We start from the raw sequence: 25,341 nt of genomic DNA on the forward strand, positions 1-25,341 counted from the left end.
CTGTCCAACCAAACAGTATCTTCCATATCAAGCAACTATGGTATACAGATGACATCCAATTGTTCAAAAAACAATTAAAAAATTAATATTTGATGCATAAAGAGTATGAAATAAGCTCCTTATATAGATAACTATATATTTAATAATTATATATATATATATATAATGGAGTGGGTTACAAGGGAAAAAAACAGGTAATGCCAAGAAAAAGAGTAGAAATTTGACCAACTTAGCCTGAATTCTAGCAGTAGTTCTAGGCATTGTGCTTCTCATGCATGCATCGTTTGACCAAAATTGCAGTTTTGCTGGACCTTTTTTTTTTTTTCTATATATATATATATATATTTACAACTATGATATATATATATATATATATATATTTTGGCTGAAATAAACTACGATATTTCGAAGCTTCAGTCTTAACCCTTGCACATATTTGACCCATATATATTCGATTAAACATGGATTACGCTGCTTTATTAACAAGAAGAAACATGGTCTTTTTCCATGACTTAAAAATAAAAAAACATTTACTCCATGCACGATTGGAGGTTTTAACCATGGCTACTATATATCAAATAATACACTTTTTGCCACAAAACCTGTTGTATAGTCTGCCATGATTGATTGATCAATGGAAAAATTAAAATATAAATCAAAGGAGTTATATAATGGAATAATAATAGACACACGTTATCTTCTATAGATAAATGTGTACAATATTTACCCAAAAAAAAAAAAAAATCTGTCCAGTATATATTTTTTTAAATATTCATGTAGAATGCAGGCAAGAAGGACAATAGCTATATGGTAATTTTACATTATGTCTTCATATATTAAGAAAAAAATTATTTTTTTAAATACATAATATTATCTAAAATATATATATATATATATTTTTTTTTTCCAATAGAAAGAAATATCTCTAATACAAAATCCATCTCCTGCATGAATTTGAAATGTTACATTGTAAATTTCTTCATAACTTTAGGATGAGGTTAAAATTTAGAAAAATCTTTTTAGTGACATACACTCAGTTTTGATCACAACATATATAAATTATCTCTGTAATTACACTCAGTTTTAATCACAACATATATAAATTATCTCTGCAATTATCCCACCTAAATAATTAATCCTTTGAAGTTAGCAACAAAGTCAAACTGAATAAAATATTTCAAAGGGCCTAATTTTTTCTATATAACTAGCACTGACCTTTGATATATTATTTAACTTTCCACTAGTTTTAAACATATCATGATTATAAAACTAATTACCACATATGGAAATTCTTTAGCAAGAAATGGAAAACGACCTGTCTTCAAAAGTTTGAGTAAGCAAATTAATTTCTAGCTGGTCAATATCTTGGAGCTATTAGTTGCTTTAATTGCTTTGAATCAAGCTACCATATAAAACATTACTCTAGGTGAAATTAATAAACCAATGTAGATTGAAAATCCATCAAGAGAGTTTGAAACATGTATGCAAATTAAAGTACTCCTTATATATTCTCTTCTTCTCTCTTTCTCTTGTGCTCACTAATAACAAATGGGTAATAGTACTACTGGGAAAGATCTATTTCGATCTGTTGCCAAGCTCTTCAAAACCCATTTGCTATCAAATTATTTATTTCATTTTGTTTTCTTTATCATTGGTTTCTCCATTGGAATCATAATCACTTTTTATTTCAAGAGCTTTTCATTCACCTCGCAAGCCTTTCTAAATTCTTACCAATATTCACTACTAAAGCCTTTAAAGCCCGATCAACAATATTCTAACTCGAGCTCTAATTATAGTAATAACAGTTTAATTTCATTGAATGATGAGGATCTGTTAAGAAGAGCATCGATGATTAATTCTCGAATTGAAGAATTGGTTGGTGTTCCAAAAGTGGCTTTCATGTTCTTGACGAAAGGTCCTCTTCCATTGGCACCCTTGTGGGAGAAATTCTTCCAAGGACATCAAGGACTTTACTCCATTTATGTTCATGCAGATCCTTCTTTCAATGATACAGTGCCTGAAACTTCTGTCTTCTATGGTAGAAGAATTCCCAGCCAGGTAATCTCCCAAGCTCTTTAGGCATGATATAATTAATTAATTGAGTACATTTTATAAGATAATAGTAGCCTTTAATTTAAAATGTTTCAAATTGATTTAAGCGCTCAATTTACACATTTAATTGTTAAATACAAAATTATTATGGGGCAATTTAAATGAAGAAAATAAAAAATGAAACTCAAAAAAGAATAAAACATTACCTTTAGACGGATGGAGATTTTCTATTACTAATCTAATACAAAGGAGGGAAAGAAGATCCAGCTCCCCCTTTGACTATTTTACTAATATTTCATTGTATCAACTTTCCAATATATTTTTTTTCTTGTTTAAGTTTCTTCTACTTTTGTTTGAATACTTAAACTTCAATTGTCCTTAAATATTGCATCAAACATGTATATAGAATATCTTAACTGTAAGTTTTCAAACTAGCTAGAAATTAAAGCTTGGATTGAATTCTTTTTTTTTTTTTTTTTTTAATTAGGGATCACCATCTAAAGAAATAGTGGTTTTTTCCATTTGAATTGTATCTAGAAGTTATGACTATGATATTTCTATCATGTCCATGTTGCAACAATATATACTAATGTGTCTCATTAATATATATATATATATATATATATATTGCAGCCGGTTTATTGGGGAACAGGAACAATGATAGACGCGGAGAGACGTCTCTTAGCAAATGCACTCCTAGACACCTCTAACCAAAGGTTCATCTTGCTCTCTGAATCTTGCATTCCTTTATTCAATTTCAAAACAGTTTACGACCACCTTATCAACTCCAAAATAAGCTTCCTAGGCTCATTCGACGATCCAAGAAAGCTAGGGCGTGGTCGATACAACCCGAAAATGTGGCCACAGATAAACATCACAGATTGGAGAAAAGGGTCTCAATGGTTTGAAGTTCATAGAGAGCTTGCCAACCTCATTGTTTCTGACCAAAAGTTCTACCCAATTTTCCAAGAATATTGTCACCCACCATGTTATATGGATGAACATTATTTTCCAACCCTTGTGAATATGTTAAGCCCTGAATCGAATTCCAATAGGAGTATTACTTGGGTTGATTGGTCAAGGGGTGGATCCCATCCTAGAAAATTTGGATGGGTGGATATTAATGATGAGTTTCTTAATCAGATTAGGTTTGGATCTGATCAGTGCTTGTACAATGGGAATAAAACCTCAATGTGTTTCCTATTTGCTAGAAAGTTTTTACCTAATACATTGGAGCCTTTACTAAGGATTGCTCCTTTGTTGCTTGGTTTTGACCCTTAGATCATATGTCAAATAGATATTTGCATGATTTTGTAATTTAATATTTATTTTAATAATTATAAAAATCACTATTTTCTTGGGCGATCCGAATTTGGATCTCCTACTAAAAAATCTTGCATTTTTCTAATATTATTATTATTATTATTATTATTATTTTTGGGTGAATGCAAAAAATCTCTAGATAACCCATTGATATTCCAGTGAAGGCCCAATGTCCGTCCAGATGCTGAAGGATTTTCTGACCCAATTCACACCGTAATCAAGCCCGTCTAAAACATTCTACCGCTTTAGGTTTTTTTAAAAAAAAAATATCGGTTTTGCTGTTAAAGTCGTTGTTTTTTTTTCCAAAAAAATTGGTTTCGAGTATACTGTAGAACTCTATATATATACATAAAGTATAAAAATCTATTTTACATATATTTTATACATATATATATATATATATATATATAGGGAAGGGAGATTCAAACTCTGTTTATTGTTTGCTCGCAGAAAATAGTAGTTTTTACAACGATCCATAATGACCATATTTAATCCTTAAATAGTCCAAACAGCATACTTTTTTAATTTTACAATTCCAGTTCATCACTCACTTTGTATCATGCACTTCATGTTTTCTAATATAGGTAATTTTGATTATGTAAATAAACTCGATTTTTTTTTATTTTTGACTTCTTTTTCTTTTTCCCGTATACCCATGGAAGGATCACATCCTCTATGGTCTCCTTTTACATCTTTATTTTGCATATTTATATACTTTCCCTCCATCCTTCATAAAAAGACCCCCATGTCATGGTATCTAAAAGATCGGTCACATGTAAGCTCCTTTTTATTTCTTCAAAAATTTCTCATAAGAGACCTAGGAAAAAAAAAAGAAAAAAAAAAAGAGATAACGTGGACCGTAATTCCCTGATGTAATATCTCAATGACCAGGTAGTATTTATATATATATATATATATATATTTATATATGTGTGTGTGTGTATAACAGAAAAACATATGAAAAATAAATCTATACCTATAAGTTATATTAAAAGAGAGAATATAGAATACAATTTGTAACCTTTAGTGGATATTACACAGTGAAGGTGAAATAATATCTTAGGTTGCCTCCTTGAATATGTGGCATTTAGATAGGTGGCATTTGGTTTGGTGGTAATTGGTTTCAAAGGTTTTTCCTTGTGTCTGTAGTTCATGCTTGCACATAAGACTACATTGTAAATTTATTTATTTATTTCTCGCTGCTTTATCCATCAGCAACTTTAAGGCTTCATCGACATGTGTTTTGCATCCTTTTATTTTATTTTATTTCTTCTTTCCTTTCTGTTTCTGCATCCAAACATCTGTTTGCTAATTGTACATTTATGGAAACCTTGTCTTTTTGTTTTTGGTAGAGGAGAAGGTTTGTAATGATACATTGTAATAATACAACTTTATAAGTTAATTGTCCTTTTTGCTTTTTCTAGGTTTATTATTGTATATGTTAAAGAAAAAATATAAATAAAATGAAAATCTATTTTAAGCTTTTGGGATTAGTTGTATTTCAACTTGGTATCAGAGTCAGAGACCCAAAAAATCCTGAGTTCAAAACTAATAACTCTATCCAAAATAAAAAAAATAAATGTAAAGACCTAAAGAGAAACCCAAAAAAACGGACCTATATTTGAGAGGGAATATTAAAGAAAAATATAAATGAAATGAAAATCTACTTTCTATGAGCTTTCAAGTGTTAAAGAAAAATATAAATAAAATAAAAATCTATTTTTTGTGAGTATAAACTTTTGGAATGTGTTTCAACTGTATTCTTAGCAATAAAACCGGTGGAACAATTTAGTTTGGTCATTTGATGCAAAGGAGGTTGTTAAGGGAAGAATTAATTCTGATTGAGACCCTAAAAAGTGGAGCACTAGAATTATGATTCAAAATTTTATAAGAAACAGGTTCAGGGCCTTTAAGTGGAACATGCAATGCAATACTAGGTTATTTAATGGTCTGGGAAATTTGGTTGCCAAGAAAACGTTAGTCTCCAGCAGCATTCTATGTTTGATGATAATTGCGCACTCCCAGCTGATGTGATTAAGTAGTTTGTATTCGGATATGCTTGGAGGTGCTCGTTTGTTGATACCACTTGCTAGATTTAATATATAAAATTTCACCGATTCAATGCAGTTTTACAACTCATAAAACCCAAGATCAACTCACAGAGTCCATGTACATGTATTTAAAATATTACGGTAAACATAAAACTTACTGTTGAGTATTTTTTTCCAACACAGTTTCTCTCAATAATATGGGCAATGCCGCCTCAAAAATTAAAGTTAAAATCTGATTAATATCTAACAATTGTGTTAAAACTGTAGAGAACAAAATAACTTAATTTTTTTTTTAATGTAAAGGAAATAGGACTTGAAAAAATGAAATTCTCTTAAAAAAATAGTAGGAATTTAGATAAATGGTAAAATAAGAACAAAATAATACTTCTTGTAAAATGTAAAATTATATATATAAAAAAAAAAGTAATGAGATTCTAGAGATTTGTAGAGAAATTCTAAGATAAAATTTCCATGTTGGAATTTTGAGTATGGATATGGTTGTTTTTTTTTTTTTTTTGGTTGGGTTGGTGTTATAAGTATGGATATGGGTTTTTCTTCATATTGTAGCCTTTCTTTTTATTGACTTTCGATTGTTGTGCTGTATATAGAATTCCACAAAATTCGATATGTCTTCGTTATGAATTGTTCAAATAAAGTTGATTTCAATATTATCTCTATTTAATTAAGGTAATTAAAACCATTTCAAATTTAAAACCAAATTTTGATAATAAATAATTAAAAATAAACTTTACCCTCCCATCGTTCAATCAAATTACTAAAATTACATTTATTGTTATTAAAAATAATAATAGTAATAATGATAAATAGATGATCCGAAGACTTTACATAACTAAGTGGAAGAGGGAGAGGTCATAAACCCCCAATCAACGAATTACAACCCCACAATCAGCGAAGCAAAAATGGGCGACAGAGGGGATATATCGGCAACAATATCGAGTGTTGATCACCAGCAACACCAATAGGGGGAAGGGAAGTTTCTGTCATGAATGCCGGAGACATATCGTCGAAGTCTACAAATATCGCCGGAATTGCTAAAAATCTTTGGAAGTTTTGAAGTTGTGGTGGAAAACGGTAGAAACACAGAGGAAAAGCCAGTTGTCGGTGGAGATTTTGAATGGAAATATCAACTGGCTCGCAGATCTGGCTCTCAAATTTTGGATGAATCCTTCCTCCATCAAAGTTCTCTTTCCCCCCCCCCCCCCCTAATGGTGAGATTTGGTATTTCCTTTTTTTTTTTTTTAAAAAAAAACACTAAAAAATAAAAAAATTTCTCAGATCTGGTCTTTCTTCGCTATTTGCTTCTCTGGTGCACAGTTTGATTGTGACTCACAAAACAAAAGGAAAGAAAAAAATTGCAGAAGCACGAATAGAGAGAAAGAAGAGAAGAGAAGAGAAATGGGAAAACCAGAAGAGGAAGGAAGCGGGATGGGACAGATAGGAGAGGAAGGATCTGGAAGAAAAAAAAATTAAATGATTTTTTTAATTTTTTAAAAATAAATTAATTTGTTTTATTTAATAACTAGAAGAGAAGAGGAAGGGGGAAGACCAGAAAAGGACGGAAGGGGAACGGGACAAAGAGGAGAGGAAGGATCTGGAAGGAAAAAAAAAACATAATTTTTTAAAAATAAATTAATTTGTTTTATTTAATAACTAGACTGTTTATTATACTTTTCAATAATATTGCAAAGGAAAGATTTACATTGAGTAGGCTATTGAAAAAGAAAAAAAATTAATAATTGATTTTATTGATTCGGATAGAAATTGAATTATAGGTAATCTTGTCAAAAAAAATTTCAACTATGAAAATTCATATATTAACATTAAATTAAAAAGATAAAATAACTATGGTAAATAAATCACGAGAAAATTGAAAGGAAGAATAAAATGTAATATCTATTATTATATCCGTGAAACTCAAGATATAATTATCAATTTGAAAAATTAAAGAGTTCTTTTTGTTATGGATAATATATTATGATTTATATTTAAAAATATTTTATATCTTAATATTATCTGTTAAATTATTTTATATTTTGGTGCTAAGTAACATTATAATTTATTCATTTATAATAATTTGTAATATTTATAGACTATTTTATTATTATTATATTCTAATTATTGTATTTTTATATTATTTTACTATATTAATAATCTCATATATCAAAATTTGTATTTTAAATTAAAAATTTATCGTTTATGTAAACTTATGAATATTTCCATTAATATTGACATTTCAATAAATTCATACCTTCGATATTTTCATCAACATCAATATTTTCATCACTGACTACAATTGGTCAGCATAGAGGCACAAAAATTGAGCGCTTCTCTCTGTTTCCCTTCCCTGTCTCTCCTAGTTTCTCTGGTGTTTGATCGATTCACAAGCCCTTAGCTTCAAAAGAGTCCAAAACTTGCATAAATCGTGTGCTAAACCGAAATACACACACGCACCATTTTGTTAAGCAGTGCACGCTTGTCTCATGCCCAGCTGATGTGATTAATGCTTTTGTATTTGGATAAGCTGGGAGGTGCTCCTTTGTAATTCCCTTTGAAGTCTTTTTTGGCTTTTCTTGATATTCATTAATTTAAAATTTTGCACGAAAACCTACTTTTTTGCATAGTTATTTTGTTTGATATTTAAAAGTGATCCTATACTACTTATGTGAACTGTACAAAACCAAACATTTAAACAGGTTGACAATGCTGCTTTAGGAGAAAGTATTGTATGAAACAATTACTCCATTTTGGTATATCTATTGTAGTATCAAGATTTATTTATTAAAGAATAAAAAAATCTTATATAGTATGCATCATAAATATGTATATTAAATAATTGTATTATATATTTAATAATCTTTATTTATGATGAAATAATGTAAATATAGGAATCTTATCATAAATGCCTCATTATTATACTAAAAGGATATGTAAAAGAAGTTATGTTAATTATATGGCATGGTAAATAGTAGGGTGTAAACGAGTCGGGTCGATCGGGTTGGAAGAAAAATAGTAATCGATTCGACGAAGTCGGATTGATTGGGTTTCTACCTGAACCAATTCGATAGTCTATAGTAATTCAACCCAATAATAATCGGATTGGATTGGGTTGGGTCTCAAATTGGACCTAAATCCAAATGTTAAATATAAAGATTGTGCCTCAAGTTTTTAAACAAAAATTCATACAACTAAAACCTAATTAATAATTTTTGACTGCTTAAATAAGAATCTCAACCAACTGTGATGCTTTGGATAACATGGACCCATGTATTTGTTATGTGTAAATTTCAACTCCATGCAATGAAACACATAATTAATGCTTGCTTGACCTCTGCTCAATGAAGGTAGCTGTCTACTTGTTAGGTCTAAAATATTGATGATTTTATGCCATATTTATAGCTTAATATTTGTTAGTTTGTGTTAATTTGTTATGGAAAGATACTTAATTATGTATTTTTCTTAATCTAGGTGAAAGAGGAAGAATTAATTTAAGAAAACAACCATAAAGATGGATTCCTTGGGTCGAATTATGGTGGGAAGCAAGATTTGAGCTCGAACGGACTAAGCATTAAAAAGATTCCAAAAAGATACCTTGAAGATTCCATAAAGATTCTATCGAGAATTTCATGGTGGAAGTGGATGTCATATGAATCATCACAATTTGAGGATTTCAAATGTCTCGTTATTTTTGGATTTCGAGATGCGAGCAAAGAGTTATCATCATTTAAAGTTTGGAATTTATAAAAAGAAATATTCTAGTTAAATCTCCATCATTGATGAAAAGAGGGAATCAAGGCAATTTGAGGGCCAAGATAAAAACAAGTGGCAATAATTGGTTAATTTATCATTAATGAGGCACATGTCATGTCACATGCTTCATTAAGGGTAAATTAGACTAATTAACTATTTTTTTAAGAGGAATTAGATAAAAGGAAAGTAGTAGAGAGCAAGTAATATACAGTTTCCTTTTTACACATGAAATTCGTCCAACCTTTTTCATGGCCTAAAAAAGGTATCTTCCAAGACTCTCACATTGAAAATAAAGAGAGAAAAAGATTCCCAAGGCCCTATATATATAGCCCCCACCACGTTGAAGGAAGATATACAAGTTTAAAGAGTTATTTAAGAGCTTTTAGGAGGCTTAAATAGAAACAAACCAAATTTTGGGAGTTTCTAATATTCTCTTAAGGGTTCTAGGGTTTTAAAGTTTTAGAGTTTTAGAAGATCAATTATTGGAGAGCTTGGAGGAGGCAGAGAGACGTGGGCTTGCTTGGAGAAGAAGGCTACGACTTTGAGAGCTCTTGGAGGAGAATTTCTTCAATAGTTTTTATTCTCTTTTCCTTTCTCTTTAATTGTGAATCTTATTATTTTTAATAATTATGGATGTTGAAATTATTTTTACCATGAACTAATTTTCATAGCTAGGGCTATGATGTAGCCCTAACTATGAAGGTTTAATTATTTTAATATATGTTGAGTTTTATTTAATTAGTAATATGTTTTGTTAATAAATCATTGGTATACTTAATGCTCTCATAGGCCGGAAGGAATGAATGATTTTAATAATATTTGAGCTTGGAAAAGGATAATATTATGGATCTCCAATGATTTACATGAATGCATAATTGATTGGAAAATAGTTATGTCTCATGCCATATTATTTGCTTAATCTATGCTTGATGAATTTGCATGATTTAATTTATAGGCCGGAAGGAATAAATTAGGTTATGTGAATATTATCAATTGTGAGTGGAAACTACTTTTGATTAATTTTGTGATTAAGTGTGGTTAACAAAATTACTAGTTAATTAAATTCACATATTTAAGTAATTAAATTGGAATAGTTAGTGGTGAAATCAAATGCCCTAGTATTCATAATTATTCAATTCTCTCTCTTGCTTGAAATTGATCTAATTTTAATTGATTGCTTTTGTTTAATTTAGTTTATTTAGTTTTCAATTACCATCTTAAATTTTAGTTCAAATATTATCAAAACCTAATTATCTTTGGTACTTAATACTTAATCCCTTGGGTACGACAACCCTATTTTTCCACTTTATTACTTGAAAACGATTCGTGCACTTGCGAGTTGATTTTACACATCAAGTTTTTTGTCTACTCCCCAGAAAGAAAACACAAGAAGACAGAAAACAAAAAACCAAAAATAAAAACAAAATATAAGAAGAAACTGCTGGTTTTTCTAGTCTCTGGTGTACTACATGCTTCACTTGGTGTAGCAAATGCTGTTGTTGATGGAGTTTTAGAAGCATTAGATTGAATTTCATCCATCTAAAAATTATAATTATAATTATAAGAATCAAATCATATTAAGAAGGAAATTATATCATATAGCAGCAGCTAATATAAAAAATATAAATAATAGAATAAGTAAGGAAATATATACAAATATATAAAACTATGTATTATAGTCCAAATTAAAACCTGCCTTTTTTTTTTTTTTATTCAATAGTCATGATTTATGAGGATTTACATACTACATACATAAATGATAGATAGATGCATACGTGTATGGACAAAATATGAGGAGCTAATTGGCGGCCTCTATATATGTAAATTAATAAGGCATTAAATACATATAGTTGCTGAACCCACGTACATACGTAAATTAATAAGGCATTAAATATATATAGTTATATCATGTATTGTGAACCCATGTTTGATGGGTGTGGAAATTTTGCTTCAATTAATTAATTACCCAACCCAGCCTTGCCTTTCCCCCAAATATTACTGCTCCCATTTTTTCAATTAATTTTTTCTACTCTCTTTCTATGACTACAACTTTCTCCCCAATTTCTTTCACGGTTTGATACGAGATTATATTTATTTTTTGCTGAATTGAAATCTTACTTTCTGAATTATCCATTTACATTTTCATTGTCATTTTTTTTTTCATTTCCTGTCTATTGTATATATAAATATAAACTACACAAGCAAAAAAATGACAAGAGTAAATAAACTAAATAATGTATTTTTGAAAATTATGGAAACTTACCAGAAGAAAAGACAAGAAAAGAAACTGATGAAGGAGATTGTCGTATCTAAATCGGGGGGAGAAGTTGGAGACTCGATGGAATATTAAGGGCAAACCCTTCCAACTTTGAAACATGTGATTCCCTTCCTCCTTTGTTTTTACGAGAAACGTTTTTTTTTAAACTCACCAGCCCATAATACAAAAGCCCATAAAAATTGGAAGCACAATATTAATTGCTTCCTTTTTTTTTTTTTTTTTTTTCCCCTGGTTTCGTAAGTCTCAATCTGTGTCAGTACAGGAAGTAAAAGATGTGCGCAGGTAAAACTCGAGTCGGGTTGGGTAAAGTCAGGTTTTTAATTTATAACCCGAAACCCAACCCAATTAATTTTGGTTAAAAAAAACTAACCCACGACCCATTCAAATTATATCAGTTTCTTTAATTATTGGGTTGGGTTGGGTCGAATTGATCAAATTGATGGATTTTTTTAACAGGCCTAATAAATAGTGCCAATCTTACCTACATAAGGGAGTTCTCTTGAGAGTATGAGGCAAAGTTAGTTGTAACTTCTCATTTTGTGAATAAAATTTCCTTAGGATACGTTTGGTTTATGGAATAGATAGTGGAATAGAATAAGGATTTCTAAAATTTTGATATTCCTTTATCTGGTTGGATTTTTAAAATTTCTCTTATCTATTCCTATGGAATCCAAATTCCTTAAAATAAAGAATTGTTATTCCTTCTAAAAAGTTCAGAATCTATATTCCTTAAAATAACGGAATACAAAATACGCTACTTTAAGTTCTTTTTTTTTTATGCTTTGATATTTTTTTAGTTTCATATTAACCTTTTTGCCTTTTTTTTAACCAAACTAAATAATATGAATAGATTTTCTATTCCACCTTTTTTATTCCTAGGAATTACTAATCGTTAATTTTTAGAAATAGTCATTCTTTTAACCAAACGTAACCTTAGTATTTTCTTTTCTTTCAAAATTGGTATCAGAGCCATACCTTTAAATCTTCCATCTAAGAGCCTTCCTTCTAAGAGCCAACCATTGAAAATCCACCTCGCTTAGTTCCAATCCTTCAATCAACTTAGTAATTCAAAATATGCTCTGTGGTTGCAGCATAGTCTAATCTTTCATAATAGAAAAAAAATACTACGTATTTATAGTCATCTGGTTTGTTTTTCCAATTATTTCAGAGCATTGAAATAAGACCAGGAATTGGAGTAGAAAAAAGGGTAATAGCTGTAGTGATGTGTTGTAGGCACTATAAGACCTAAGAACTCTTCTTTAATTTTCCTAAAAGTCCTTATCTTTTATAAATCCTACTCTAGGTATTAAGATCATGACAGAAATAACCACAACCAGTAACCTAATATCATATACTCAAACCCATGAAAACCATGTACATAACTTCTACTACAAAGCCCAATGGTAAAAATCCATCCTTCCTCTTCTTCTTCAAATCCTTCTTTAGATTCTTTGGCTCTTCATCTACTTAACAAATATCAATATTACAAACTATCTCCCACCAAACAATTCTTAAAAACAATAATCCCTACTATAGCCTCAAAATTAACTTCTATCTACAAGTCCTCAGAAGTATTTGTCCAGATAGTAAATACTTCCAACCATGAAACATACCTCCCTCTTCTTACTGAAAAAGAAATCAAGAGGTACAGAGATCAAGGCTACAGTTACATATTGGTGCCATAAGGATAAGCTTACAACCTATTTTTATAGGAGGCAAAAATGTTACATGTATAGTAGCTTTGCTAGATAATAGATAGAATACTTTTGGAGATGCTCTCATCAATATGATTCAAGCAGGACTCAATAATGATCATGTGGTGATCAAGATCGAGCTAAACTGCATGCTTGATCTAACAAAGCCAAACATTGCCGACGCATTGCAAGTGATGATCCAACTGTTTGGAGCAAATATGAAGCCTAGAGAAACTGCTTTAGCACTCCACCATACAAGGACTTAAAAAGTGCAGCCGCATCTCTTTTCCATGTATCACGATTTGGCTCCAAAAGTTCAAGTCTATGGTGATGCTCAAGTTTAGAATCCTATGCTTAACACCAATAGAGAACTTACTTTTCCAGCTCAAGGGAAGAATAGTTATAAACAAAAAAGACAACAGCAAGTGATATATGATGAAGCCAAGATATCAAAAGAATATGATGGAATAGTATTAATATCCTTTCCTACTCAGACTCAATCAATGTACAGGACATACCCCTATCGGCTGTCCACACATGCTAAGACAATCTATATCTCACCACCATCAAATATACCTGGTAGAAAATGTGCAAGCTTTAGAAGATAATTTCTGTTAAAATGTCTTAGAAGAATTTACTGTTGGAAAATGGATGGTAAGAAAATCCAAACTTAAAGACATTTTTCCAATTGGATCAACAATCAATTGGAGTAATTTCAATAGTAAAGCTCACAATAAGATGCTAACTAGTATCTCTGAAAGGTAGCAATATCAAATTCAACAAACAGAATAGATTATGAAATTAGAGAAAAAATTCCTCTGACAACTCCAAAACCATCAAGAAGAAGGAGACGTGTATAGCCTCGAAATTCTATCACGTCTTCATCAATAATGATGATTCAATATAAATCTGTAAAAGATATGGAAGCTTCAAGACAAAGGTTACTCAACAAGTCAAAAAGGTCCCACAAGCAAAAGAAGAACAAAAATTTATCTTTTCAAAGATCGATCTAAATGACATCTGAGAAGAAAATTATAGTGGAAATCCAAGATCATTCTGGAGAAGATACGATCACCTCCACCAACACCTTGGCCCGTATAACCAAATGGTTGGGATGATGAGGATAACTTCAAAGATGAAACTTCCCAAGGAAGCTACAATATTGTTTCCCAAACTTTGGAAACAATAGAAGAAGGATATGTAAAAATGAAAAATCTAGCATATCATTTTCAACAGGATATGAGAGTCAGAGGCCAAAATCCTTTGTAATAGACATAGCCAATTGAAGATCTTTTAGCTTGTAGCCAAATACTCAGTGGATACGATCATTTCATTGGATTGGAGAGTCATCTATAACAGCTTCAAATAGACAAGTTCCATGTGAACAATAACAGGGACACCAAGAACTAAGGACATAGAGAATTTTGTTGAAATTTCAAAAAGATCAAGGATCATAGTTTCACATGCTCCTGATGACAAACAATTCTGGGATATCAACAAAATAGAACTAGAACAAAGACTGCAATATCTTGAAAAGATGCAGCGTGGGGAGAAGGAGAAAGTCTCAGAAACCTAACATTAGAATTAAGAGAAATTATAGAACGGATAACCACTGGATTCGTTGGGTCATTAAGGGGTCACTAAGAAGATGGTGATTGAATCTCAGATAAAAAGTTAAAGAAGCATGTTTCAGAGATCCTCAACCTATAAATAGACTTATTGACCAAATGACTATTGAATCTACAATAACCAAAACAGAAGATGGCAAAAAAGGCAGAAAAAAAGTTTATGCATAATAAGTGTTGTGATGTTAGAAAGTTAAAAGAACACTGCATGAGGGCATAGGCAAAAATAATGATATGCTGAAAAGATCTTTCCTCTTAAATATGCCTTCACCAATAGCAGAACTCATTGAAGCAAAATTGAAAGTAAAGAATATCCAAGATCTTACTTATACAAACCTTGCTAAAATCTATGCAATGGCAGATGAAATACTACAAGAATACTGCTATAACCAAAAACTTAAAAAGATGATTAAGTAGGGAGAAAAAGCTTCAATAACAAAATATTGCAAGTAGGATATTCAAAAATTTGGTTGCAATGAATCAAGCCCATTCAGTTGGAGCAAAAAAAAAAAAAAAAAAAAAAAAAAAAAAAAGGAAAGAAGATAAAAAAAAAAAAAAAAAACTCAAAAAAGTGAAAGCCTTACAAAGGAAAACACTATAAGTTAATCAAAAGGAGACGAGCTCCTAAACCAACTTACAAATGTTTCCTTTGTAGAAGAAAAGGTCATTGGTTGAAACAGTGTCCAAATAAAAGAAAAGCTTCTCAACATCTCATCCAGCTAATTAAGATGTCAAACTTCAAAGATAATGAATATCGATGGACAATATCCTCAATTGATACGATAAGGGCATATGAGACCGATTCCTCAACTGCAGAATAAGAATCATCAACAAATGATTTATCAGAGGAAGAAAACTAGGTATCCACACTTTATGAAAAGGTTGATCTATTCTATATACCTGGAGAATACTTTCGCCTATATATAAAAATCGTGTTAAAGCATCTGGACAAATCGATAGCTTTAATTGCCCTCGTAGATACATGAGCAACTGTATCAATGATACATAGCAACTGTCTACCTAAAACATATTGGATCCCCACAAACATGACCTTTACTTCAGTTTTTTGAAAACTATTTTCTAGTTCTTTCTATATAAAATCCTGTTAATGTCCAAGTCTCTCCCACATTACAACAGATACACTCTTTTTAAATCTTCAACCAGTCAAAAGAAGATGTTATTTTTGGTATTGACTTTCTCGGCTTTTGGTCACCCTTTTCATTTCATGCTGATGGTTTCGAAGTCCATTCTTAGGATATTGATGGTTTTCATTGTATGGGAGACAAACAAAGTATTTTTTTTTTTTCCAAAATTTATTTGGTCTGTAGGCATAGCATTGCAACAAAAGTTGTTTTTCTTATTCAAATTATTTTTCTTGTATTTCACCTACCCCAAAAAGTTTGTGTTTGGTTACCTACGGAATTTTATATTGAAAATAGACTTAGAGACCATCAGTATGAAATGAAAAGGGTGACCAAAGGGTGAGGAAGTCAATACCAAGAATAACATTTTCTCGTGAATGGTTAAAAATGTAAAAAGAGTATCTTTGTTGTAATGTGGGAGAGAGTTAAATATTGACGGGTTTTATATAGAAAGAACTAGAAAATTGTTTTCCAGAAGCTGGAGAAATGTCATTGTTATGGGGATCCAGCAGGTTTTAGGTAGATAGTTGCTATGTATCATTGATATAGCTGCTCCTGTATCTATCAAGGCAGTTAAAGCTATCGACTTGTCCAGCTGATTTAATACGATTTTTATATATGGGGCGAAATTTTTCTGTAGATATATAGGATAGATTAACATTTTCAGAAAGTGTCGATACCTAGTTTTATTCCTTTGATAAATCATCTGTTGATAATTCTGATTCCAAAGTTGAGAAATCAGTTTCATATGCCCATATCGCATGAATTGAGGATGTGGTCCATTGATATTCATCATCCTTAAAGTCTGACATGTCAATTAGCTAGATGAGATGTTGAGGAGGTTTTCTTTTATTTGGATACTGTTTTGACCAATGACCTTTTTTTTCACAAAGAAACGTCAGTTGGCTTAGGAGCTCGTCTCCTTTTGATAAACTTGTAGCATTTTCCTTTGTAAGATTTTCTCCATGCTTGACCATCTTTTTGAGTCCCCTCTCCTTCTTTTGATGGTTTTGGAGCTGTCAGAGGAATTCTTTATCTAATTTGTTGAATCTCATGCATAATCTGTCTTGTCTGTTGAATTTTATAATGTTGCCTTTCAAAGATACTGTTTAGCATTTCATTTTGAGTTTTACTGTTGAAATTACTCCAGTTGATTGTTGATTCAATTGAACCAATGTCTTTAGGTATGAGTTTTCTTACTAACCATTTTTCAATAGTAAATTCTCTTAAGACATTTTGACAGAAATTATCTTTTGGAGCTTGCACATTTTCTACCAAGTTTATTTGACGATTATGAGATATAGATTGTCTTAGCATGTGCAGACAGCTGGTAGGGGTATGTCCTCTAACTTGGCACCTTTCACAGGGATACATTGGTTGAATCTTAGTAGAAAAGGATATTGATACCCTTCTATTAGATTCTTTTGATATCTTGGCTTCATCATGTATCACCTGTTATTGTCTTCTTTGTTAATAATTACTAAGTAAGTTCTCCAGTGGTGTAAAGCACTCGAGCATCATCATAGTCTTGAACTTTTAGAGCCAAATCATGATCTATGGAAAAGAGATGCAGTTGCACTTTGTGAGTCATTGTATGGTGGAGTGCTAAAGCAGTTTCTCTATGCCTCATGTTTGCTTCAAATAGCTTAATCATCACTTGTTAAGTGTCTACAATGTTTAGCTTTGTTGGATCAAGCGTGCAGTTTGGCTCGATCTGGATCACCACATGACCGTTGTTGAGTCGTGCTTGAATCATAGTGATGAGAGCATCTCCAAAAGTATTCCATCTGTTGTATGGCAAAGCTACTAGGCATGTGACGTTTTTGCCTCCTATCAAGATAGGTTGTAAGCCTAGCCTTATGGCACCAATATGTAATGCTCTGTGGCCTTGATCTTAGTACCTTTTGACTTCTTTTTCAGTAAGAAGAGAGTGGTATATTTCATGTTTAGAAGTATTTACTATTTGAACAGATATTTCTGAAGACTTGTAGATAGAAGTTAGTTTTAGAAGTTAATTTTGAGGCTCTAGGAGGGATTATTGTTTTTAAAAATTATTTGATGGGAGATAATTTGTAATATTGATATGGGTTAAGTGGATGAAGAGCCAAAGAACCTAAAGGAGGATTTGAAGAAGAATGATGGGTTTCTAATCATTAGGCTTCATAGTAGAAGTTATCCACATATTTTTCATGGGTTTGAGTATATGGTATTTGGTTGTTGATAGTGGTTATTTCAGCCATGATCTTAATACTTAGAGTAGGATTTATAATACACAAGGATTTTCAGAAAAATTAAAGAAGAATTCTGAGGGTTTTACGACATCTACAACACATCACAATAGCTATTGCCCTCCTTTTTTCCTTAATTCTTGATCCTATTTCAAAGCTCTGAAATAACTGGAAAACCAAACCAAATGACTATAAATACCTAGTATTTTTCTTTATTGTGGAAGATCAGATTACGCTGCAACCACATAGCAGACTTTGAATTACTAGGTTGATTGAAGGATTGCAACTAAGACGGGTGGGTTTTAGATGGTTGGCTCTTGGAAGGAAGGCTTTTAGATGGAAGATTTGGAGGTATGGCTCTGATACCAATTTTGAAAGAAAAGAAAATATTAAGAAAATTTTATTCACAAAATGAGAAGGTACAACTAACTCTACTTCTTACTTTTAAGGGAACTCCCTTATATAGGCAAGATTGGCACTATTTACCATGCCATGTGTACATAATTAACATCACTTCTTCTACATATCCTTTTAGTACAATAAGATTCCTATATTTACATCATTTTATCATAAATAAAGATTCCTATATTAAATACATAATATAATTATTTAATATACGTATTTATGACACATACTATACAAGATTCTTTATTCTTTACTTTATGTCTTATCATATTTTAATTTTTCTAATCAAAATTTTAATTGAAAAATAAAAAAATCATTTAAATACAAAGGAAAAAATGTTGAGGTTTAGGGTCAGCGAGTTGCAGATCTCACAATGATTTTATCTATGGTTCCTCTCGATCGCAATAGCACAGCTTATGATTATGGTCTTTCGACAACAACAAAGCTAGCGGCCTGTTTGGCCAGCTGTTTTCAGAACAGTTTTCTGTTCTTGAAAACAGAAATTTATTTCCAAAACAATTTTATACCTGTTTGGCCATTTGTTTCTAAAAACAAGTTCTGAAAATAAGTTAAAAAATAAAATAAAATTGGGAAAACATCAAAAAGATGTTTCCACCTGTTCTCTCACCTTGGCCTCTCTTGTCTCTCACCTTCGTCGCTCGACCAGCCCCTTCACTGGCTTGCGAAACGTTCACCGCTCGTCAACCCACGCACACCAGCTAATCTTCATCGAACAGATCTCGAATAGTCAGCCGTGCCTTCAATAAAAACAGATCTCTGCTGAAGTTCACCGATCTCTGCTGAAGTTCACCGATTAGGTTTTTCTCTCTTCTCAAATCTTTCAATACTGGTTGGATTCTCTGTTGATAAATTGTGTTTGTAATTTTTTTAGATTTGGGTTTAATTGCTTATTATTGATTATGAATTTTTCTTGGGTTTAATTGCTCATACCAATTCCACGATATGGCAAAAAAAATTCAGTCGGGACAATAGTGATTCCAATTCCATCAAAGAAATTAAATTAGGAAGTTCTGAATAATAATTTCTATTAGTTAATAATACAGCTATTTCACTTCACCCACTTCTTTTACAATAGCGGTTTTTGGTAAAACTCTCTTTTTCTCATGGAGATGTTGATGATGATGATGAAGAGGTTGGCTCAGTTTCTGGTTCTGGACTTATGAAGAGCAGAGTCTTTTAGAAATATATGCAGGAGGAGTAAAGCTAGTTTCCAGCTCTTCTCCATTTTTGTAGTAGAGGACACCCAAGATGATTATTTGATGGATCCTCTTGTAAGGTTGTCCAAATACGGCTGCAGCATTAAAGAGAGTGAAAAAAAAAATGGTAGGGTTAATTAGTCCTTCAATAAGTCGTGACTGAAGTTTTTTTGCCATATTGAATTTCCCTTTTCTATGCCTTTGCTTTTTTGGTGATCTGGGTAAAAAGCTATACAGAAGTGTGTGGGTATTTTCTTTTTTTGCTGTGAGACAAGGACGCCTAAAGCTTTGGGTCTGCAACACTCTTCCATTTAGTTAAAGTAGTGAACCAAAATACAGGACCAGTTGATAATTAAATCTTAATAGTTTCTTTTAACAAATTAATTTTCTTTACAATCAATTTATATATAAACTGGCAGGCTGCTCTGCTCATAAAGAAGAAATGACTTACCACTAGGAGCAAAAGAACTATCCCAAATGCTGGGAGTCCTCCCATCTTCGTTTGCTGCTCCTTCCACCTTCCATGGAATAATATATTTAACATAAACATCATTAATTACTTCTATGGCTTCTTGCATGTATGTATTTATATATATATATATATATAGTCCAGCTCTTATCATGAGATTTTATTTTTAAAAAAATGCATATATTTAAAATGATATATATGAGTCTGTACTACAATTTCATCAGGTATCCTAATGAAAAATTGTTTTATATACATATATATATATATATATTATTTATATATAAAACAAAAAATATAAATGGACCTGATTAGCTGAGGTTCCAGCGCCAAAGAGAAAGCCAGTAGGGAAATCTTGTCTGCTAAAAGCCTCAACCGCTAAGACCCCAACGCTGGTATTTAGCACAAAAACAGCAACAAATAGACTCTCGACATTTTTCTTTCTGCCGATCACTACTAATTATGATTTAGAGAGAGAGAGAGAGAGAGAGAGTTTTTTGATCGAACTGCGATAAATACACATCGAATACACAGTCAATATAGTCAATAGTGATTTATCTTTTCAAGCTGCATAATTATTTCCTTCTCTCTCACCACTGGAAAAGATGTCGATAATTTTAAATGATTCTTATTATTATTTTGTTTTTTGTTCTACAAAAGTTATTCGGATTGTTGTTTGTTTGGCTGCTTGGAATAGACAAATCATTATCTTTCTTTTTTACAGATTTGTTATAAGTGCAAGTGTGGCCTAATAGAGAGACATGTGGACACCTTTTATGTTTACATGAAACCGTGTACACATACATACATATACAAACAAAAGAAAAAAAGATAAAGGATGGGATGTTTTGACATGTGTGTGTATATATATATATATATGCATGGAGCCAAGAAAAAGTTTGTGTGGCTAAACAAAAGACATGTGGATACCTTTTCACATGTTTATATATATATATATATATATATATAAAAAAAAAAAACAAAGCATATGGAACCGTGTGCTTTTATGAATTTTGTCCAAGTTCTACATGTATATATATATATATAGGTGAAAATTACATGTATATAAATATATATATATAGGTGGAAATTTCTTGTGGTGGGTTTCTTTAGATATATATATATATATATATTATTATTTGGATGAAATATATATATATATATATTATTTACGTTGATTATCTTTCTTGCCTTTTCATTGATTGTTTTATCTTTGTGTCAGTATGGAATTTGTCTCTCTCACTTCCTATGATGATTCCCTTCGTTGAAACTTTTAAATTCCTAGAAATGTTGATGATGATTGCTTCAATTCTGCTGTTTGTTTTTTCTGTAGTATATTTGTGCGATGTCAACTACGGAAAATGATGGTGGTGATGATTCAACTCTATGGAGTGCTACCAATGAAAAGATTTATATAGATGTTATGGTAGATTTAATAAACAAAGGTGGTATGAAAGATGGGCAGTTCAGTTCAAAGGAATGGACTAATATGCTTGAAGCTCTGAATAATAAGTCTAAAAGAAATTACAACATGAAGCAAATTAAGCAGAAATTCAATAGGCTTCGAAGTAAGCATCGTGAGTTTAGTGAGCTGTTGCAACAAACTGGATTTGGTTGGGATGCTGAAACTAATACTGTGAATGCTACAGATGAAATGTGGCAAAACTATATACGGGTATATGTACTTTCGTTTGAGGATATACAATATATTATTATTATTATTATTATACGTTGATGAATATATTATTTATTCTTTTAGGTGCATCCTAAAGCAACGCAATTTCGAAAGAAAGGATGTGAGCATTACAAGCTATTAGGAATTATATTTAACAAGTCAACTGCTACTGGAGTGTTTCGTCATGCATCTACTAGTGATCCACCCAATACTGATGATGAGATGGAATTGGAGGCTGAGAGTGCACATGTTAACATTAGTCGTGATGATCCCTTTTCTACTCTTGATAAATTAACAAGCAATTTGAGGAAACGCACTGCATCATCTAGCTCAGAAAGTAGAAGTAAAAAGGAAACTAAGTCACAACAAATGAGTGATGCAATCCAAGCATGGACTGAGACAGCAAAGGCAAAGACAGAAGTTGCTAAAGCTAAGGCAGAAAAATATAAAAGTTCCTATAGTGTGGATGATAATAGTATTGGTAATGCAAAAGATTGTTCCATTGCTACATGTGTGAGCCTTCTTGAAGCAATAGATGGAGTTGACAATGCTACTTATCTTAAAGCAGTAGAAAAGTTGAGAGAGGCAGATTGGAGAGAGATATTTATCCATATGTCTTCGCCTAGGAAGAAGGCTTGGTTAGATAGTCTTTAGCTAGATTATCATATATCATAATTATATCTGTAGTGGGATTTGATATATTAGGATTTAATTTTGTCGGTTTAATGTTTGTGGAATAATATGTTTGGATTTTTTTAGATTTTTGTATGTTTTATATGTTTGGATTTTTATACTTTATATGTTTAGATGATATGTTCAAATGAATGCTATGTTTGCCTACACTTGGTTAATGGTGTGCTTGATTATTGGATGGTTAAATTGTTTTAGAATTTGAGATCTTTTAATTATTTCGTCTTAATATATATTTATATTTTAATATTATATGCAGGAAGGACAATAGGTAAAGCTCATCTATGGATGATATAAATAGTTCCTCTTCTTCTAGTTCAGATGAAGAGTTTCAAGACTTTATGATGTTTCTTGATGTATGTGAGTACACTAAACGTTTTCTAGAAAAAATACCTCAAAGAACTTCAATGTTGAGTGGTCAAAATTTTATAACAGAATTGTTGAATGGGAGTGAAAAAACATGCTATGAGTTGTTTCGAATGGACAAAAATATTTTTCTTTCTCTTTGTACTTGTTTGAAGCAACATGAATATTTGAAAGATACTAAAGAAGTTAGAGTTGAAGAAGCACTTGCTATGTTTCTTATAATAATTGGTCACAATGTGGGAATGAGACTTATAGCGGATCGTTTTCAACATTCCCTTGAAACTGTGGATAGACATTTCACTTTGACACTAAGAGCAATATGTAGACTTGGAAAAGAATTGATATGTCATACAAACTCTCCATTACCTTCACATATAGTCAACAATCCAAAATATTTTCCATGGTTTGAGGTAAATACTTGCTTTTGTAAATATAATTTATGAATTTTGTTATTTTTAGTTACTTTTTTAAAACTAATACTATAATATTTTGGTGTTTTAGAAATGTATTGGTGCAATTGATGGTACACACATAAGCGCACATGTTCCTGCTGAAAAGCAAGTTAGCTATAGAGGTAGAAAAGCTATAGTGACTCAAAATGTTTTATGTGCATGCAATTTCCACATGATGTTTACTTTCGTTTATGCTGGTTGGGAGGGCACTGCAAATGACTCAAGAGTTTTTCTTGATGCAATTACATGATCTGAGAATAAATTTCCATTACCTAAAGAAGGTAAACATAAAAAATTTTATTGTCTTATTTGATGTTTTTTAATAACCAAAATTTCCATACATGATTTCATTTTTTGTATCTTTTTAGGTGAATATTATGTTGTTGATTCTGGATTTCCATGTACCATGGGTTTTCTTCCTCCATTTCGAGGTGAAAGATATCATTTGCAAGAATATCATGGTAGAGGTCGCCAACCAAGACGACCAAAAGAATTGTTTAATTATAGGCATTCTTCACTTAGAAATGTTATTGAACGTTGCTTTGGTGTGTTGAAAGCGCGGTTTCGAATTTTGAAAATGATGCCACCTTACAAGCAAAGTAGACAACCTTTGATAGTTATAGCTTGTTGTACACTACATAATTTCATTCGAAAGTGGGCATAAAATGATGTTATGTTTACACAATGGGAAGAAGAAGAACAAGAGATTGAAGATGAAAAAGCTAGTACAAGTGGATCAAACAATAGTATAGATTTGTCAGACGAAGCAGCAACAGCTATGGCAGCTTATCGCAATCAGCTTTCACAAGTAATGTGGCATGACTATGTTATTCATATGTAAAATTAGTAATTTAATGGATATTTATAGTTGGAGATTTTATATTAGACTTATAAAATTTAATTTCCTATTAGCAACAATTATTTTATTATATACTATCAAATACGTTTTATTATATAACAATAGACAAAAAAATTCAATGGAAAAAAAAAAGTTATATTAGATTTCAATATATATTTTATATTATATATGTATATAATTCATTAATATGGAAATGAATTAATATTATGTAAATATATATAAATATATTATAGCTACATATATTATATATAAGGTTCTTTGTATGAAAGAAAAATAAATAAAAACCTTGTATGTAACCTAAAAAAAAAAAAAATAAAAATAAAAACAAAAAACTGTTTAAAAACATGTAACCAAACATATTTTCTGTTTTTTGGTATTGAAAACTGTTTTCAAAAATCAATGGCCAAACGCTCTTTGTTTTCATAAAACAAGAGAAAACAGTTTTCTGTTTTCATTTCTGAAAACAATGTTTCAAAAACAGAAAACAGAAAACATGGCCAAACAGACCCTAGGCTTCTTCCCAACGGCTATGCTGGATGGTTTTTGTTTTATGACTAGAATGGTAATTCTTATTGACAATGAGGATTTTTTTTCCCAGCCATTTAGTAACTCAATCTCAAAAAAAAAAAAAAATAATAATAATAATAAGAAGAAGAAGAAGAAGAAGAAGAAGAAGAAAAAAAAAAGAGAATTCTAGATTTAAACTCAAAAAAATTGAAAACAAATTATTTTTGAATCTATAAGTATAATATTTTAACATGTATAGTTTTGTGCCTAGTTATAAACACATAGCAAAAAATAAATGGAACTTGAAATCACAATAAATGCGTTGAGGTGGAATAAATGTTTCATAAAACACTTTATTTAGTATGAGAGAATGAAGTTCAATAATATATTGTATTATACTTTTGCTCACAATACTCAAAATAATAATAATACTAATCAAGTTTCTCATCTACCATCCCTTCTTATACCGTTTCTGTCTGTTTTTCAACTAAAAAGCTTTTTCTTATCTTTTTCCTCATAGATGGGTTTACCTTAATTGACTAA

General features: G+C 30.9%; 2 protein-coding genes and 1 long non-coding RNA gene across 3 annotated transcripts; 2 read left to right on the top strand and 1 right to left on the bottom strand.

Moving 5' to 3' along the window:
- Positions 1-1,490: 1,490 nt before the first annotated feature.
- LOC107417332 (glycosyltransferase BC10) lies at positions 1,491-3,333 on the top strand. Its single transcript, XM_048472740.2, has 2 exons — positions 1,491-2,058; positions 2,686-3,333. Exons 1-2 carry the CDS (start codon positions 1,549-1,551, stop codon positions 3,331-3,333), a joined length of 1,158 nt encoding a protein of 385 aa, XP_048328697.2. The 5' UTR covers positions 1,491-1,548.
- A 15,807-nt stretch (positions 3,334-19,140) lies between these two features.
- LOC125422649 (L10-interacting MYB domain-containing protein-like) lies at positions 19,141-22,827 on the top strand. Its single transcript, XM_060816569.1, has 3 exons — positions 19,141-19,384; positions 21,583-21,924; positions 22,009-22,827. The coding sequence occupies exons 2-3, from the start codon at positions 21,595-21,597 to the stop codon at positions 22,576-22,578; spliced, it is 900 nt and encodes a 299-aa protein (XP_060672552.1). The 5' UTR covers positions 19,141-19,384; positions 21,583-21,594; the 3' UTR covers positions 22,579-22,827.
- On the bottom strand, positions 19,605-20,952 carry LOC132803471 (uncharacterized). Its single transcript, XR_009638743.1, has 3 exons — positions 20,557-20,952; positions 20,235-20,301; positions 19,605-19,878 (listed from the first exon to the last, which is right to left on the bottom strand). It is a non-coding gene; the product is annotated as an uncharacterized LOC132803471 (long non-coding RNA).
- Positions 22,828-25,341: the final 2,514 nt, after the last annotated feature.

This window comes from Ziziphus jujuba, chromosome 4, assembly GCF_031755915.1.
Source record: "Ziziphus jujuba cultivar Dongzao chromosome 4, ASM3175591v1".
Taxonomy (NCBI): domain Eukaryota; kingdom Viridiplantae; phylum Streptophyta; class Magnoliopsida; order Rosales; family Rhamnaceae; genus Ziziphus; species Ziziphus jujuba.